Source organism: Oratosquilla oratoria, chromosome 23, assembly GCF_046742065.1.
Source record: "Oratosquilla oratoria isolate Oo_2021 chromosome 23, ASM4674206v1, whole genome shotgun sequence".
Lineage (NCBI taxonomy): Eukaryota > Metazoa > Arthropoda > Malacostraca > Stomatopoda > Squillidae > Oratosquilla > Oratosquilla oratoria.
Window position 1 is genome coordinate 5,993,664 of NC_134799.1, and position 19,060 is coordinate 6,012,723.

The 19,060-nt window shown below is 39.2% G+C and overlaps 1 protein-coding gene across 4 annotated transcripts in view; it reads right to left on the reverse strand.

Annotated features, from left to right (window-relative positions):
- Positions 1-19,060, reverse strand: part of LOC143037916 (uncharacterized) — a 112,675-nt gene that overhangs the window by 89,629 nt on the left and 3,986 nt on the right. For 3 of the 4 annotated variants that reach the window (XM_076206582.1, XM_076206580.1, XM_076206583.1), the window contains exon 2: positions 5,137-5,206. In XM_076206582.1, coding sequence (XP_076062697.1) covers positions 5,137-5,161 — 25 coding nt within the window. In that variant the 5' untranslated portion in view covers positions 5,162-5,206. Of the gene's footprint in view, positions 1-5,136; positions 5,207-17,643; positions 17,830-19,060 lie in introns of all 4 variants that reach the window. The other variant, XM_076206581.1, reaches the window with a different exon arrangement.

The window sequence follows — 19,060 nt, forward strand, 5'->3', positions numbered from 1 at the left end:
TACAATAAACAAATAAATACTAAATAAATATAATAATGATAATAATAATAAATATTGATAAATGATAACTAATAAACAGCGACTAGTAAATAATAATAAACAAATTTATCATAAATTGCGAATAATGATAAATAGTAAATAATAATAGATCTAAATATATGATAATGAATAATAATAAGTTTCTGTAAACAAGCATTAATATCAGTAATACATATATAAATAAACAAATACATGTTCGTATCCTATGAAACACGAAACATGTCCCTGACAAGTTCCAAGCCTAGATCCAGACCAAAGACCAGATTTGATTTTCTAGATTACAGTTCTAGTCTGTTCTGCCCTGATTTTTTGAGTTCAAGAGAGTTACTAAAATAGATTTTGAGTTTCTCCTTTTCTGTCAATCAATATTGAGAAAGAGAGAGAAAAAAAATCACCCTAGGTCTCTTTACTCCACGTCTATATCCCTCTGCCCCCTCCTCTTCTTCTTCTCTCCTCCTCCTCCTCCTCCTCCTCCTCCTCTCCTCTTTTCCATATTCTTCTTCCCTGGGTAAGATCATCTCACCACTTCTTCCTCCTCTCTCTTCCTCCTTTCATTCTTCCACTGTGCCTCATCTTCCACCGTCTCCTCCTCCTCCTCCTCCACCTCTTCTTCCTCTTCCTCTCAACGAGCAATGATCTTGCTCTTCTTTTGCATCGCCTTCCTGAAAACCAGACGAAGCGACATGACGTCACCAAGAGGGACCGACAGCAAACTGACCATTTTCATTATGACTTTAGATTTCTTTGGATTCCACCAACTCCTCTACAGCCTTTCACACCACTAGCACCTCCATCATAACTTCCAACATTCATAATCTTTATTAAACATCATCACCATTTCTGTAACTTCTATTCATCATAACTTAATCAAAACCTCGCCCTCAACATTCTATAAACAAAACGTCCTTTCCTCAATTTCACAAATTCGTCTGTCCTTGCATTTTCTTGTAAAGTCAGAGAAAATTACTAAAAGTAGCATGAACAAAAAGAAACATTTCGCAAAAAAATCAAACAATCCAGACGTAGATACAACCTATCACGTAGCATAGCCCCTACACACACACACACACACACACACACACACACACACACACACACACACACACACACACACACACACACACACACACACACACACACACACACACGTCGACTGGATATACAGGTTCAAGTTTTAAAATCTATTTCGATAAATACTTGAAATCATTCATTTAATTAGCTAATTAGATATTGGCTACTTGGGTATATTTCTTGACTTAATCTTATTTAATTTTTCTGTATCCGACTTCGATATAGACTAAAAGCTTCCTGCTTGCTTTATATTTTTCTACTACAAGCCACAGGGATTACAACAAAAATAGATGCTAAATGGGTAAATAAATAAATAAATTAATCAATTAAATAATTGATGATAATTGAATAAGTAAATAGATAAATAGGTAAATTACCAAATAAACAAATAAGAGTAAACAGGAGCTACAACAACGACGACAACAACAAGAGCATTGAAAACAATTATCATGGAAGTCGACTAACACTTCTAAAGTCCGCAGCCTGACTCAACCCTCGACCTCAATGTAAATCAAGAGAACGTCCTCCTTGAGTCTCGGCCTCAATGAAAGGACGACATAGGTCGGTCCGTCCTTAACTACAGCAGCGCCAACTCGCAATTCAAGAGAAGCATTACTCTTGCAAAGTAAAACGACGAGACGACTAAACTTGTCCCAAGTTACAAAGGCGGAGCATGCCGACAGGAGACCTTTTGGTCTAGGATTCTGTTTTGTTTGTCGATTAGCGTCTTGTGTACATAAAACATCAAGTTGTTACCTTCCGGCGAATGATGATAATTTAATTTCAATTCTCATCACTATTTCGTGTAGAAAAAAGTGTTTTTCTCAAAGTTTAGAGTACGGTAAAATGATTTCCTTTCGACAATTTCGCGAACACAGTCTTTATATAGACAACGAAATTAGTTCTAAAAATACTCTTTACTAGGAGAATTATGTTGTTGCGAGTCTGTTATCGACATGCAAGCGTATATGATCTAAGTAGATTAATATGTCCATTTTAATCTTCTCCCCCACCCTCCTACCCTTCCCGCCTCCCCAGCGCACCCGTGAAGACGAACGATATGACGTCATCAAGAATCTTCTGTGAATGAAGATTAAACAGAAATGTTTATAAGAAAATTTGAAATCTGCGACCAGTTAACTGAAATATTTAACAAATCGGTAGACACTGGTTTTGTGCCTACTGCTTGGAGGCAGGCAAACGTTGTTCCTGTTTTTAAGAAGGGAGATAAATCGTCTATAAGCAACTACAGGCCAATCAGTTTGACATCGGTCATAGGTAAAATGCTTGAATCATTAATAGACTCAGAGAACACATCGAGAGACATAATTTAATTCGTGACACACAGCATGGTTTCTCCAAGGGTAAGTCATGTGTGACTAATCTTCTATCCTTTTACACTAAAATATATAAGGCGTCAGATAACAATGATAATTACGATGTTATTTACCTTGACTTTAGCAAAGCGTTCGACAAGGTGCCACACCAGAGACAACTAAATAAAATCAAAGCCCATGTCATAGGAGGAAAAGTGTTAGAATGGATTAGAGCTTGGACTAGTAACAGAAAACAGCGGGTCACCATAAATGGAGTAAAATCTAGGTGGGGCAATGTTACTAGTGGGGTTCCCCAGGGCTCGGTTTTGGGTCCTTTGTTGTTCATTATGTACATAAACGACTTAAACGATGGGATAAATAATGATGTTAGTAAGTTTGTGGGCGACACTAAAATAGGACGCCTAATAGGCCAGGAGACGACGCAGAGATTCTACAGGATGATCTTAACAAATTGTTCACATGGTCGGTGAAATGGCAAATGAACTTCAATATCTCGAAGTGTAGCGTGTTAAACGTAGGGCTACACAACCCCGAAAATAGATACAGCTTAGATAACACGTTTTTAGAGAAAACTGAGTGCGAGAGAGACTTGGGAGTTCTAGTGAGTCCGGACCTTAAAACCAGGAAACAGTGCATTAGCGCCAGGAATAAAGCTAACAGAGCATTAGATTTCTTTGCCAGGACGGTAACGAATAGAAGTGCAGAGGTAATTATCAAACTCTAGCGATAGTTAGACCCATCCTTGACTATGCGGTACAGTTTTGGTCTCCGTCCTACAGAATGGACATCAATTCACTAGAATCAGTACAGAGAAGAATGACCAAAATGATACATGGACTCAGAAATTTGCCTCACGAAGAGAGGCTTAGGCACCTTAACTTACACTCTCTGGAAAGACGCAGAGTGCGGAGTGATCTAATAGAGGTGTTCAAGTGGATCAAAGGCTTTAACAAGGGTGATGCACACAAGGTCATCAAGGCAGGATTCGCAGTAATGGATATAAACTGGACAAATTTAGATTTAAGAAGGAAATAGGCAAGAATTGGTTTACTAATAGGGTGGTCAACGAATGGAATAGACTTAGTAACCATGTAGTGAGCGCTGAAACTATCAGTTGTTTTAAGAAACTATTAGACAACTTTATGGATGGGGATGACAGGTGGTGATGGCTATTCGTTAAACAAATCTGTATCTGCTACCAAGTACTGTAACAATAGACGACGGATATTACCAAATACAATGGCAATATTCAAGGTGCCAGTTTATAAGAATGCCTATGTGTTTATTGCAGTATACCCGTATAATAACAAAACATAGACAAAATGGAAATTATTCTACAGACATATTACGTAATCCTCACTACAAATTTCATTCTAACATCTGGCTATTCTTTTCGGCTTGGATCAAGATCTCGCACCGAAAGAATTGAAAAAAAAAAACAACAACGAAAAATTCCAAAAACAAAGAACCCGGTAACAACGTCCGTGATATGTTGATGTTTGCATTCTTTTAGCATTACGCTTGGCTTCCTGCGAGATTCCTTTTTCGCTCGGTGGCCGACATGACGTCATGCATGTCCTTCTCTCTGACTCAGAGAGCCTGACCCCGTTATTACAAGGGTGACACGTCGAAGAGTGACCTCAAAGTTAATATACGACCTCATCATCACCTCTTCCCACTTGATAACACCTCTCAACCTAGTGACACACTCCTCCTCCCCCTCTTCCTCCTCCTTTTCCTGTTCCTCCTTCTCCTCATCTTCTCACTCCCCCTCCTCCTCTTCTTACAGCTCCTCCTCCTCCTCCTCCTCCACATCCAGCTCCTTCTCCTCATCTTCTCCCCCTTTTCCTATTCCTCCTCCTCCTCCTCATCTCCCTCCTCCTCCTCCTCCCCCTCCTCATGAAGGCCAGGAAGTAAGTTTCTTCTTATCTTTCGACTTGAGACAACTTAGAATGAGGTTCTTAGTAACAAAGAATGCTACACACTGACCAACCATAATGCACAAACGTCGTCTAAGTTAAAGAAGTGAATCAAAGACCACCAACCCCGAGAGGCTGGCATTCGGTATCCGGACAGGGCCAAGTACTTCTCTTTGTCTCTCTCTCATTATCTTTCCATCGACTTCAACTATTTATTCTCTTCCCCTCTTCTTCAGGTAACATAATAACTTAGAAACATATCTACATGAATACATTATTATTATCATTATTATTATCATAGCTATCATTACTATTATTTTATCATTATCATTGCTATTATCATTTTCATCATTATCATTGCTATTATCATTATTTTCATTATTACCATTACTATTATTATTATCATCGTTATTATTATTAATTATTATTATTAATTATCATCGTTATTATTATTAATTATTATTATTAATTATCATCATTATCATCATTATTATCATTATTATCATTATCATCATTATTATCATTATTGTTATTATTATTATTAATATTAATAGATAAAAATATATAGTCCCTAATTCAATCCTTCCCGCACTCCCTAATTACCTCTTTTTTTTCTATTGCGATTGCCGCCTGGCGATATCGTTAAATCACGTTTGACCTTTCCGCTAGCGAGAGGATTTATTAAAGGTTACTACAGCGGTTCCCTAGACTTGTGATAACCACTGATTAAGACGATAATGTCTGATACCAAGACTCGATTAGGTACTGACCAGGCAGAGCAGGTATATCCCTCATGATTGTCCATCACAGTCCAGCGAGGCGGGGGGGTTGGCTGTCGTCCTGCAAACAAAACACTAAATCAGCAAATCATCATCATCATCATCATTATCATCATCATCGGCGTCATCATCTTCACCACAATCAACATCACCACCACCGCCGTTATCATGATATCACTATCATCATCATTATCATCATCGTCGTCGTCGTCATCACCATAATCAACATCATCTCTACCGCCGTCATCATATCACTATTATCATCATCATTATTATTATCACCATCATCATCACCACCACCAGCATCATCACCATGCTATCACCATCAACATCATCACTACCTCTATCATCATGATATCACCATTATCATCATCATCATCATCACCACCACTGGCACCATCATAATCATCACCATGCCATCACCATCAACGTCATCATCATAATTATGTTATCACCATCGTCATCATAATCATCACCATGCTACCAGCGTCAACATCATCATCATAATTATGTTATCACCATCATCACCATCGTCATCATTATGCTATCATCACCCTTATAATAATTTTATCATCATTATGCTATCATTACGTAATATAAATAAACTGACACATTTGTTGAACGAGTCTGTGCCTTCACTCTTGGATGCAAGACGAACGTGGTAGGGAGGAGGAGATGGGGGAGAGATCGAGTGGAAATGGAGAAGAAAAAACGAGGAGGAGGATGTGTCGAGGAGAAGGGAAAGGAGGAGGAGGAGAGGGGGGAGAAGAAGAAGGAGGAGGTGGTGATGGAAACTGGAGGCTGAGGTGGAGGAGGAGGAGGAAATATCGAAGAGAAATGAAGAAGTGGAGGAAGAGAAGAAATCGAAAGAGGAAAGTGAGGGGAAGGAGGGACAAGATGAAGAGGGGGAAGAGAAGAGGGAAGTGAAAAGGTAAGAGGAAAGGGGAAATGGGAAAGGGAAGAAGGAGAAACAGAGAAGGAGCAAGAGGAGAGAGAAAACCGACGCATATTCTTTTTTCTCTTTCATGAGGTCACTTCGTCACGCACATGGCCAGACGACACGAAGTCCCTCAGGTATCTCGTTGTGCGACGACAGGCATCAGCGAACCTCTTTCACGAAGACCACAACCTCGAGCTTGTCAGGGATGAGTCTCAGGTTTGCAGAGTGAAGAAGTGAGTGAAGAAGAGGGAGGGAGGAAGGATGAGGTAGTTTATGTACTTTTGTGGTGTTTGCTCCACGTTGATGGACTGATTGTGACCACAGCATTGCAGCACATATCGTGTCCTTTGCGGTCGTTGATAGAACGAGTCTTCTTCTCTACATGGCCGGAGGTAGAGCCTTCATAGTTCACGGGTGAGCGAATGAAGATTACTAAAATGGCTTCTAGAATCTTCAGACTCTTCGGAATGCTGGCGTAGTTCACGAACTTTATTCAAGCCAAAACCAGACAATTTGATTCACCTAAACGCAAGATACTGAAGGAGTTGAGGCTTTCACACAACACAGTGGAATTACTAATACCAGATGATATATATATATATATATATATATATATATATATATATATATATATATATATATATATATATGTATATATATATATATATATATATATATATATATATATATATATATATATATATATATATATATATATTACGGGAGCAGGGATAGGAGAAGACCAAAAAGAAGAAGGGAGAAGAGTATAAAGGACTGCATGAAGAGGAGAGAGATGACCAAGGAAGAAGCTAAGCCATCAGACTAAGGCATAAGGGAGTGGAATTGATGCAGAGGTGGAAAGGAAGAGGTGGGAGATTTGAAACCAAAATAATACATACACAAGATAAAGAGGTCATGGATGTGAACACGTTGAAGAAAAGAGAAACGCAGAACACAGAAGTTCAGATGAACTCCTGTATGTGAAATGTTCATAAGAACAAAAATATTTACAGGCGCTGGAATCCTACATAAAGCACAAAACCAGCCGCATCTGAAAGGATCTAATCATGACTACGCAGACACTGAATTCAGTCAGTCAGAAGAGAAATCCAAGAACACTCGTCTCCATGTTTTAAGATAGTTATACTTGGGAAACCACTGCGCATGCGCGGTGAGTAGACTACACTGGAGAGTGTACGAAGACCTACGTATAACGTCAGTAAATGCTTGCGAATATTTTGAAAAGGAAAATACTGAACGTTTAGTTTTCCGGAGGTCTTTGAACGAATACAAACGTGAAAGTTTACTTATAAATATACGAAAGTAGGGCGTTCTATTGCATTGAAATCTGAGTTCTGGGAAAGTCTGTGTCTTGTGAAAAGATTACGAAATTCCATGGGTTAATAAAGAAAAAATCAGAGGTCCTTTTTGGTCAATCGAATACGTTGGTATTCCCCACCATCTGATCTCAGGGTCACTAGGACTTCTAAGAGTGGGATGGGGGTGATGCTAACAGCGCCTCATCCTCTGGACTACTTTGATACCTTTCAACTCCCTCACTGCTATCCACACATTTATTTTACCTGCCGCCAGGTGATTTTATTCAACAAAAGGAACCATATATTAAACTTAACCCGATTAACCCTGTAAGCTATCTTGTTTCTGCTTAGATTAACCTCTAGCCAGTTAAGGGTTAATTTATGATGGTTAAACTATTTTGGTGAACACGTCGAAAGAGGCAACTTCCAAAAATTCGTTCTAGCTGACGTCAGACGATTTTATTCAATTTAGGAGGATCTTCTAGGTAGGCAGGGACTGCCCTCGTCCAGCGAGGGCGACAGTCATTTCCTAAGAATAAGAGAATCCACATTTCTAAGTTACTTGAATTTTGAGGATATATTTCCTATATGCTAGCGAGGCATTTTTGGGCCTGGGTGTCATTATATTGTTATGAAATATATATTTTTGAAATTATATAATAGGTAAACCCATAAGGGAATTTGGATTTATCTTTTTCGTTGCAAAAAGATTCTTCATGAAAGTTTGGGGTGGAGAAGAAGAAGAAGAAGAAGACGAAGAAGAAGACGAAGAAAAAGAAGAAGACGAAGAAGAAGAAGACGAAGAAGAAGAAGAAAGAAGAAGAAGAGGCGATATTGCAAGAGAAAAAATAAACAAATAAAACACTGTCACCTTCCCCTCCCCCACTCCCCCCTCCCACCCTCCTTTAGAAAAAGATTAGCGTCATCACGTGAGGTATTTCACGCGTGACGCGCCAGGCCACGTCACGAACAACACGGTCACCGAATCCTCGAACACAGTGACCACAAATCAAGAACAGATTTACCAAAACTTCCTACTGATGCAGTCGCAGGTACTACATATAGCTTTATCGCATAATCTTATTTGTTTACAATATACTTATTATTTACTTATTTATTCATTCATTTAGTTACTTGTCTTGTTAATCATACAAGTATTATTTCATTTTATTTTATCTTATTTATCTATTAGATGCCCTTCCTGGCCTCCTGTTGGTCTGCATTTTCTTCACGAAAAGAGTCTCATTAAAAAAACTACCTCTACTGCCAGTAGCCACCCCGTGACGTCACCCACACCGACCAATCACTCCCAGGAGCCTCATTGACGTCACACAAACCGGCCAATCACTCGCGGGAGACACATTGGCGTCACCCGGACGTGTCATGGCGGATGCAATGGCACATCTAAGTGGTCCACTTTCCCGTAGCAGAGTACGTCCACTTTCTCCCTCACGCGGGGTGGGGGGTGGGGTGGGTGGGGGTCCACTGGGCGGGGCAATGGAGTCTGCCAAGGGTCTTCCATCGCCTCGCCTCGTTGCCAGGGCACCTTCAGGGGACAGAAAGTCTCCCCAACCCCTTACTTTATGTTATTCTATTTATGGCATCTCTTTTTTTTTATATGATCTGATTTATTGTGTGTGTGTGTGTGTGTGTGTGTGTGTGTGTGTGTGTGTGTGTGTGTGTGTGTGTGTGTATTCACCTTGGTCTTTGGATCACGAGTTGGACTCGTGATCGACAGCTATTTCCCTCCCGAAAGAGAGCTCAGAACTCGTATGACCGATCTATGGGTAATGCTATGACCTTACACACACACACACACACACACACACACACACACACACACACACACACACACACACACACACACACACACACACACACACACAACTCCCCGCCCACGAGAGTCTGAGTAACGACCCGAAGCACAGCGATACTGACATAATTTCGGCCCTGGGCAGGATTCGAACCAGGTACTGCCGCACCTCCGTACTGGCAGTCCAGTACTCTATCAACCGCGCCATCGTGCGCGTATGTATGTATGTATGTATGTATGTATGTATGTATGCATGTATGTGTGTGCGTGTATGTGTGTGTGCGCGTTCATGTGTATGTGTACGCTCTCTTGTGTGTGCGTATGTATGTATGTGTGCATTTTTGCTAAAGTACCGTGTGTACCTGTTTGCAAACACGAACTACCCAATGGCCGGACCCGCAAGTAGCTCCTGGTTGCTGGAATCCATGATACAGCACACGGAAAAAAGTCTTCAAGCTCATGCACACTCACAAATGGAAAGCGAACGAATTCCAGAGACTCATGGAAATACTTCGTCCCCGCACGAACGAAGAACGCAAGCATATTCTCAGTTTCATTTTTTTTTTTTTTTTTTTGTCACTATCGAGTTCCTGCACGTAGGAATGCGCGTAGGAGCATAAAAAAAAAAAAAAACGAAAACAGAATACCACCAACACGCGCACACACACAAACACACACCTCGTGGCACAGTTGGTAGAGTTCCCGGCTGCCACTACGGCGGTCCGGGTTCGAATCCCGCACGGGGCTGAAATAATTTCAGTATCGCTGCACTGCGGATTGTTACTCCAACTCTCGTGGGCGAGGAGTTGGGTGCGTGTGTGTGTGTGCGTGTAAGGTCGCAGCAGTACCCATAGATCGGTCACATATGAGCTCTGAGCTCTCTTCCGGGAGGGTAACAGCTTTCGATCACGAGTCCCACACGTGATCCAAGACCATGGTGAATCACACACACACACACTACCCTTAAGGAACCCTAAAATGTAAATGGAATTCATGTGTCAAATAAACTATTGACAATCCTAGTTCCAACTTATACATGAAATTTAAGAATTTTAAGAAACATCTAAAATATATATATTTTTTATTTCAATTTTATTCTAACTTCATTTCACTTATTTTATTTATTTTACTTATTTTATGAAACTTAAGAATTTTCTCATAGTTAACCCAAGAATATGATATACAACTTAGACGAAGTTTCTGGTGCAAAAAGAGTTTATGTAATCATTGATCAATGAGGATCTAAACGAACACAAGGAAAAATATCTACAGAATATTTGCGAGAAAGGCACTGTTGTAATTTGAATACATTAAGATGGAGAGATAATTTAAATCGAGGAAAGAGAACGGGAAGGCAACACAAACCAAGTTATTTGAAATATGCCTATGTATGTGTGTTCAGAGTTCAGTTAGGATTGAAAATGTTTATAAACAAATAAGGAACATTTTCATCATCTGATATTTGCAGACGACTATTCTCATTTCAGGAAAAAAAAATGGAAGAGAAGATTTGTATGATATGCAAATGCAAGGCAATACGACCCAAGTTATTTGCAATTTGCCTAAAAGTGATTTATTAGAGTTAAGTTAGGATAGGAAATATTTATAAACTAAGGAGTAACATTTTCATCATCTGATATTTGCGAATAATTATTCTCATTTCAGAAAAAAAAATGGAAGAGAAGATTTGTAAGTTATGCAAATTAACCTCAAATAGGAAATTTTCAAAGTAGCTTTGAAAATGAACAAGATTAATCCCCAAGTAATGTTCAATTTTAAAGTTCAAAATAAACCAATTATAATCAATGGTAAGTCTTGAAAATGTTGTCTAATTATTCAGGTCAGATGATGAAGCTGGCTAAAGATCATAACTGAATGGGAAAACATTTCGTAAATATGGGAATATCATGATAATCTCCTACCAATCTGAAATGCAAAGTATACAATCTGTTTATAATTCCAGCTATGATCTACGGATATTAGTTTGGAGATATACTTATGTACATATATATTTACATATATGTATAAACAAATGTATGTGTGTAATTCACCATGGTCTTTGATCACGTGTTGGACTCGTGATCGACAGCTACTACCCTCCCGGAAGAGAGCTCAGAGCTCATATACGACTGATTTATCGGTAATGCTGTGACCTCACACGCACACATACACCCAACTCACCGCCCATGAGAGTTGGAGTAACGACACGCAGCACAGCGATACTAAAATTATTTCAACCCTGGGCGGGATTCGAACTCGAACCGCCGTAGTGGCTGCCGCGATCGCTGCCACTGCGTCATCGAGTTGTGTATGTGCGCGCGCGCGCACGGACGCGATTTCTCCTAACCATTATATTTGTAAAAATGCAGGTGAAGACTTACGCATGTAAGAATGCTGGAATATGCAAACGCGCGTGCTCTCTCTGACACACACACACATATGAATATATTTACTCGCGAACATATATACACATAACCGCACACATGCATCTTACACATGTGCCTGATCACGCTTCACATAGAAGACAAACCATCATAACCGCATAGAAACTTCCCCGGTTGGACCCAAATATTTTTTTTTTTTTTTTTTTTTTTTTTTTTTGAGGAGGAGGAGGAGGAGTCTGCGTCTGTGATTGTCTTCTTCGTTCCACAAACCGGTTTTTTTTTTCTTCAAAATCTTTCCAGTTTCTTCTTGGAGAGAAAATTACTTTTAAGAGAAAGTTCCCCCTCAGGGCGCATAGAACAGCCACTTTTGGCTTCAGCGTCCAGATGGCATTTTTTTTCTTATTTCTTACACAAGTGGTCGGAGGCTTTAAGAAAAGGTAAATATCAAAGAAGCCAAGTAATTTATGTGTTATATTATAAAACTGATTCTCTCTACGTCTGTGTTGATGCATACAGAAAAACGCCGTGAGAGAGAGAGAGGTAATTCGAGAAGTTTTTTGGCCGTGCTGGCCATTGGGGCCAGCCCTGAATAACCCGGCACGAAGAGTAAAACGTTGCCCTGTAGGCATTTAGCTACTCAAGTAAAAAGTGAATTTGTAATGCTCCGTTTCTCTGTTTTACTCCTCTACCTCCCTCCCTCAGTCTCTCTCGCTCTCTTTCTCCTTTTCTCCCTCTTTCTCTCTCTCTGCTTCCTTTGTACGAGTACATTCTTTCATCTCTCTCTCTCTGCTTCTTTTGTACGAGTACATCCTTTCCTCTTTCTCTCTCTCCTCCCTTGTACATCCTCTCTCTCTCTCTCTCTCTGCTTCCTTTATACGAGTACATCCTTTCCTCTTTCTCTCTCTCCTCCCTTGTACATCCTCTCTCTCTCTCTGCTTCTTTTGTACGAGTACATCCTTTCCTCTTTCTCTCTCTTCTCCCTTGTACATCCTCTCTCTCTCTCTCTCTCTCCCTTGTTTATCCTTTTCTCTTTCTCGTTCACGCATTGTTCCACGTCCTATTCTCCCTCCATCCCGCCCTCCCTTGAACATTTCCTTCCTTCCTCTCACATGTGTATGTACTAAAAGACCAGCACTGGCTCGAAAAGCCCTTGTCTCGACACAAAGACAAAAATGCATACGTCACAGACACACACACACACACACACACACACACACACACACTTTATATTTTCACACAAGGCTTAAAACTAGTTTCCCTTTTCTTTCAGTTGTGGGTCAAGTGTATTGTCAAATGTGATCTAAAACATTTTTATTTATTCACCTATTTATCTATTTATTTACCTATCTATTCATTATCAACACCGCGAAACAAAAAACAGAATTATTGGAAGGGAAAAACCCAAAGGATTTTCTGAAGAGAAAAAAGTTTGCCTTTCGTCGCCATTGAATTCCGGGTCCTCTGTGCATTGTTCTCTTTTTTTCTGAAGTTGAAAAGGCGAATCACTCAATCATTGAGCGAAAGCGGTGGGGACTTGGAAATCCCTTTCTTCAACCTGATGCCACGAGGATGAATACAATAGCTTGTCGATGAGTGATTTTATTCTATTGAGTTAACCCAATAACGACGTCATGGCGTGTTAAACACCATGTCGTCATGGCCGATGTTCAGATTAACGGATCTATCGACATTTCATCCTCACGTACATTTAGGAAAAATAATTTCTATGATATTTTGTCGGGAAGCATTGATATAAACATGTTTTCAGGACACAAATAATGATAAATGCTCGCACGTGATGGAATTGTAAATAAAGTTAAACAGGTAACTATTTTTGAACATAAATTCCTACAACGGTCTTTCTTGTTGCCATATAGTGATCGACGATTTTGTTCCTTAAATTAAATGGCGTCTGAAGAGAAGAAAAGCCTTTTGGCAGTAGCAGGGTCGAATAGACTCGCAGGATGCACGTGACAACCCCCGCTCTCTTGTCAATTAAGCTTCTCCTATGGTAACAAAGCGACAAAAGCCCGTATGGAAAGATGAGTCAGCGCGCCAGAACGCAAGTGCAATCGAAGTGCTTAGTCCGGAGAAGAGGGATTTGAAATTAAGCTACTTGTTCGTTACATGATCTAATCCTTTTGTCCCTGTATTGCCAACAGAGATATTCTAGACATTAAAAAATCATATCTAATTTCTAATAATAACTTCTAGAATAGATGAATGAGCATACCGCACGAATATACTCATACCATCATACCAACAATGTTAACTGAACTTTCAAACACAACCTCGTGGTGCAGTGATTGGAGTTCTCGCCTGCCACTACGATGGTCTGGGTTCGAATCCCGCCCAGGGCTGAAATAATTTCAGTATCGCTGTGCTGCATACGTGTGGACGGGAAGTTGTGTGTGCGTGTATAAGGTCACAGCATTATCCATAGATTGGTTATATATGAGCTCTGAGCTCTCATCTAGGAGGGTAATAGCTGTCGATCACGAGTCCAACACGTGATCCAAGACCACGGTCAATCACACAAGTCAAAACACACGAGTAACATGCTGTAGTGGTTAGCGTCTTGACCTCCCATACGTAATGCCCGAGATCTAACCCCGGTGTGAGTTCGAAAAGTCCATCAACACTGCAATCCGTTACTGTCCTCCTTGAGCAAAGGGAATGGACGGTATAAGATCACAGCACTGCCCATAGATCCGGTCATATACAAGCTGTGGAGCTCTCATCCGGGGAGGTAAGACCTGTCGATCACGAGTCCGGCACGTGATCAGAGGTCATGGTGAATCACGAGATCATCACGTACAGTAACTCAATCGAGCTCATCAAACGTTAATTGATTGTGTCGGCTATGGAGTGGTAATTCTGAAAATGTATATTTGTTTTTCGTTGTTCCATTTTTCTATTTGGGCTGTCGTCAGGCGAATTTGATGTATATAAAATATATAATCTATTTCCAGTGTTCACCTAAATTCAAAATATTGATTTTTCGCTAACTTAAACTTGTTTACTCTATTTATGGATATTTTCAGTTGTCATTTTTGCCAATTTAAAACATTTAATTCTGAGATGATTCATTTAAGAAAATGTAATTTTATCATTCCCTTTCTTTGGTTTTATGTCTTAATTATATCTGCCAACAGGCGATTTTATTTACATGAAGGGAATTCCACTACTCAAAGAAATATTAACCACATCTGGAACTAATCTTGGTTAATCAATCCTCTCAAACTTTTTTCGAATTTAGAGTTAATTATATACAGTAATTGCTGTTTCCATAAAATTCCATTCAGACGACTTTCTCACATACACACCTTTAGTAGCGCAAGCAACTCTCACTTATCTCAAAAGATTCTTTAGTTCCGTTTTACACATTTAGAATTTATTCTACCTGCCGCTAGAGAATTTTGTTCAGCTGAAGGAAACCCTACTCGGCTGTAAAATTTCTTAACAATCATTGAAAATTAAATAATATATTCACGGTATCGTGAGAGCGAACGATCATGCAATTGCAAAAACTTTCGTATTTGATCTCTGCGTCAATGAGACTGCCGCTGCTGCTGCTGCCAAGGTCCATTCGATAAATACATAAATTCACAATTCTTTCTCAGCGGGGCTCTTCCCCAATTTGGAATACTTCGGATTCCTTCCCATTCCACTTTCGACGATTTCATGGTTCTCTCGTGATAGAGTGACGTTGTCTAAATATTCCAAGTTATTTTGACGGCATGTCAAAGAAGGTTAGGTTAATATTGTAGTTCCGAGGTTGGTAAATAATTCTGTTTGTTTTTTCAGTAGCTACTTTCTCCCCAAACCATCAGTACAATGACTCTGTATGTTCTGCAAATCACGATCCAACGACGCATGGATTCATGTAGAAAAATGAACATAATGAGTGGCTATTAATTTTTTCCCAATATTCTTTTGCGACGTGTCTCAACCCTGGTCTATAATGAGTCGACATTTTTGTTTTTTCGTGGGCGCTCTGGGGTGACAATTCTTCAAGTGACACAATTTTTTTTTTTCAATATTCTTTTGCGACGTGTCTCAAGTCTGGTCTATGCTATGATGACATATTTATAATTTTTGTTCTGGCTATAGTTGGACAGAAACAAGAGGAAAAACTCAAAGCGACATGACATCACTACCCACTAAACATCAGTCCACAAGCTAAGTCTTGGGGTCCACCGTGGCTTGGTTGGTAGAATGTGCGTCTGGTAACCACGTGAGGGTTTCGTCATTGGTTCGAATCCTGGCCGCGGAGCAGAGGTTAATAAAGGCATCCAACCTCAATGATGGTCCCCAGCCGTTGCTGATCCATCACCGCGATACATCAACTTCCACCGGAAATCGTCACCGCGGTGTGATACCGTGGACAGTCTCCTGCGTTTATCTGTGACCAGTTCCGGACGACAGGCAAAGTTGAGGGTCCGAGCAGATACCAGCCCCGAAAACCACGAGAAAAAAAAATCGATGTAGTTTTGTGTACTTGCATTAGACATAGTGTGCTTATTCGTAATCTGACCGACAAACCCTTTCACTTATGTCATCATGACAATAACAAAACTTCTGTTTAGGTCATCCCAAGTTGGTAAAGTTGTAGTGACACTATTATCACAGTCATTTCTAATAAGCCCCTCTGTTGGACGGACAGTTATACAAGAATCCCTGCGGGTGTTACCAGATAACTAATTAAATGGTGCTGACGTGACGTCACCAACCCTAAGTTACTTGAGTCATAACTCTCCTAGGGACACGTCACTCTACAATGTTCTCCACCTACCAATTATTAGTTTTAGATAAATAAACACAGGATCATCCAACGAATCTTAAAATAATATACTATGGCAAGTTCGTGTAGGGGAGACTATATCATTTCGAGGTTTCGTTGGAAACTGCCTAAGTGGCAACTTGTTTTTTTATCAATATCTTTTCCGAAATGATTCTCTCATGCCAGCCGTTTCACGTATCACCCGCTACATACTTCAGTGATTCAAATATATAATCTATTACCCATATCTCATTTTACATGTCAGTCAAAACCTTTAGGGGTAGATATGTTAAATTTTGGACTGTGATCTACTGGCATTTCTATCCTTTTGAAGGTAGAAAGTCGGGTTAAGTGTGTGAATAATCGAACCCACAAGAGCTACTCTGATACAACAAAGCACGACCGTTATTGGTAGAGAGCTATTCTCACTTCACATAATGGTGGAACCCCATAACTCCCAACAGACCCACTGAATTACACCAATTATATCAATATAACGTTTTCTTTTACATTTATTAAAAAGAACTGGCCACTTGAGGCATGACTATACTAGTTGCGTCGTATGTGCTTTATAATTAATCTGTCAAGTAAGCCGACAGGATGACTTTGGGTACATGCCCAAGTCGAATGCGAAATGGATAAATAAAATTAAGTTAACAAACAAATATACATTCCAAACATGCGAGTAAGCAAGCACATTAACCAAATGGCATATTACACATAATATTGCGTTGGTACATATACAAAATAATCTTATATTGTACTCGTATATGTAATGGTGCTACTCCCATTTAAAAATTGTTCTCTTCTTATTCGTACTTTACTATACGTAAAAAAAATTAGTGTGATAGCAGCTATTATAGTTCTAGTCAATATTTGTTTGTACTAGATCTTATGTAAAGTTGGCACTATCTGTATCATGTATCATTGTTATTGTTACCTTCACTTTTATTTTACTATTTTTATATTTTGTTTAATATTTCAGGTGCCTTTAGCTTTTTCTTCCTTTACATACTGAATTGTCAAAGATTATCATTTTTCAGAACTTATTAGAAACATGTTCTAGCCTAAACTATACACATTATATTTTTTCTTCTCTACACGAGGAGTTATGTCAATGATTATTATTACAAGTACTTACCATTATTTAGCACAGCGATTCCCAAACTATGGGTCGCGACCCAAACATGGGTCGCGAAGTGTTCAAGAATGGGTCGCGAGACCTTGTTAGAAAAAAATAATTTCAGTCAAAAGCTTACCTACACTTGTGTTTTCAATAAAAGAAGACTTTCGAAATTGCTTTTTGATGCTTGGGTCGCCACATCTTCACCAGATCTTGATTTGCTTCGCGGCCAAAAAAAGTTTGGGAACCGCTGATTTAGCATGTTCTGTTACAAAGGATTACAAAGGCGGAGCATGCCGACAGGAGACCTTTTGATCCATATCTAGGTCGGATGCAAAAAAAAAAAAAAAAAAAAAATCATATTAATAATAAAATAATAAATAAAAACTATAATAATGTAAATAACAAATAAAATACATAAATAAATGCATATGTTCTTAATTATATTACTTCTTGTTTAAACGCACCTGGATTTTTTAAGAGGACCACAATAGAAATAAATGTCATGTGATTTATTGCGACATCTTCGCAATTTTAGTGTTTTTTATACAAGTATACGATTGCAAAAAAAAAAAAAAAAAAAAAAAAAATGCAGTAAGTTCGTTTCATTCAGAGGCAACAGGTGATTTTTTCCTGTTTCATAATCAAATATTTGTCCTGAAAATTTGAAATATTTATTTCCTTCTAGTTACCATTAATTGAAAAATATATTATTTTTGCTTTTGTCACAAATCCCCTTTATTTTTGTTTTTTGAGGACAGAAATCAAGCGTTCTCCTTCTATGGAAAACATGTTCTAATATTTTAACGGTTTTAAAATTATTTGGTTCTGATATATGGTATCAATTATCTCGTTGTATTCTTCAGTGTCAATATATTCAATAAGAATTAGCAACGATACGGAAACATTTATAAATGCAAGTAAACTAATCTTATGTCATTTATAATCGTAGATGATTGGTGATACTTGTTTTTTTAAGTCACTAGACTGTGAAATTTTAAAATCTGATTTGTTTCTAACTGGCAGTTATATAATGGTTTGGTCATTTTAGGTCATTGTTGATTGTGACTCAATATGATTTTCGTTCTATCAAAACTTAACATTTTTTTCAGATGAATTTCATTAGATTTTTCCACTAATACTGTACATGCATTTATGTACGAATTCCTCTGTGTATGTGTGTGTCTGATTCACCATGGTCTTGGATCACGTGTTGGACTCGTGATCGACAGTTATTACCTCCCGTAAGAGTTCAGAGGTCATATATGACTGACCTATGGGTAATGCTGTGACCTTACAAGCACACATACCCCGAACTCCCCGCCCAAGAGAGTTGGAGTAACAACTCGCAGCGCAGCGATTCTGAAATAATTTCAGACCTGGGCGGCATTCGAACCCGGACAGCCGTAGTGGCCGCCGCTAATGCTACCACTGCGCCACGTGTGTGTGTGTGTGTGTGTGTGTGTGTGTGTGTGTGTGTGTGTGTGTGTGTGTGTGTTTATTTGAAGGAGGCTAGGGGGGAACAGACCTCGTGGTCACCTCCAAGGATATTG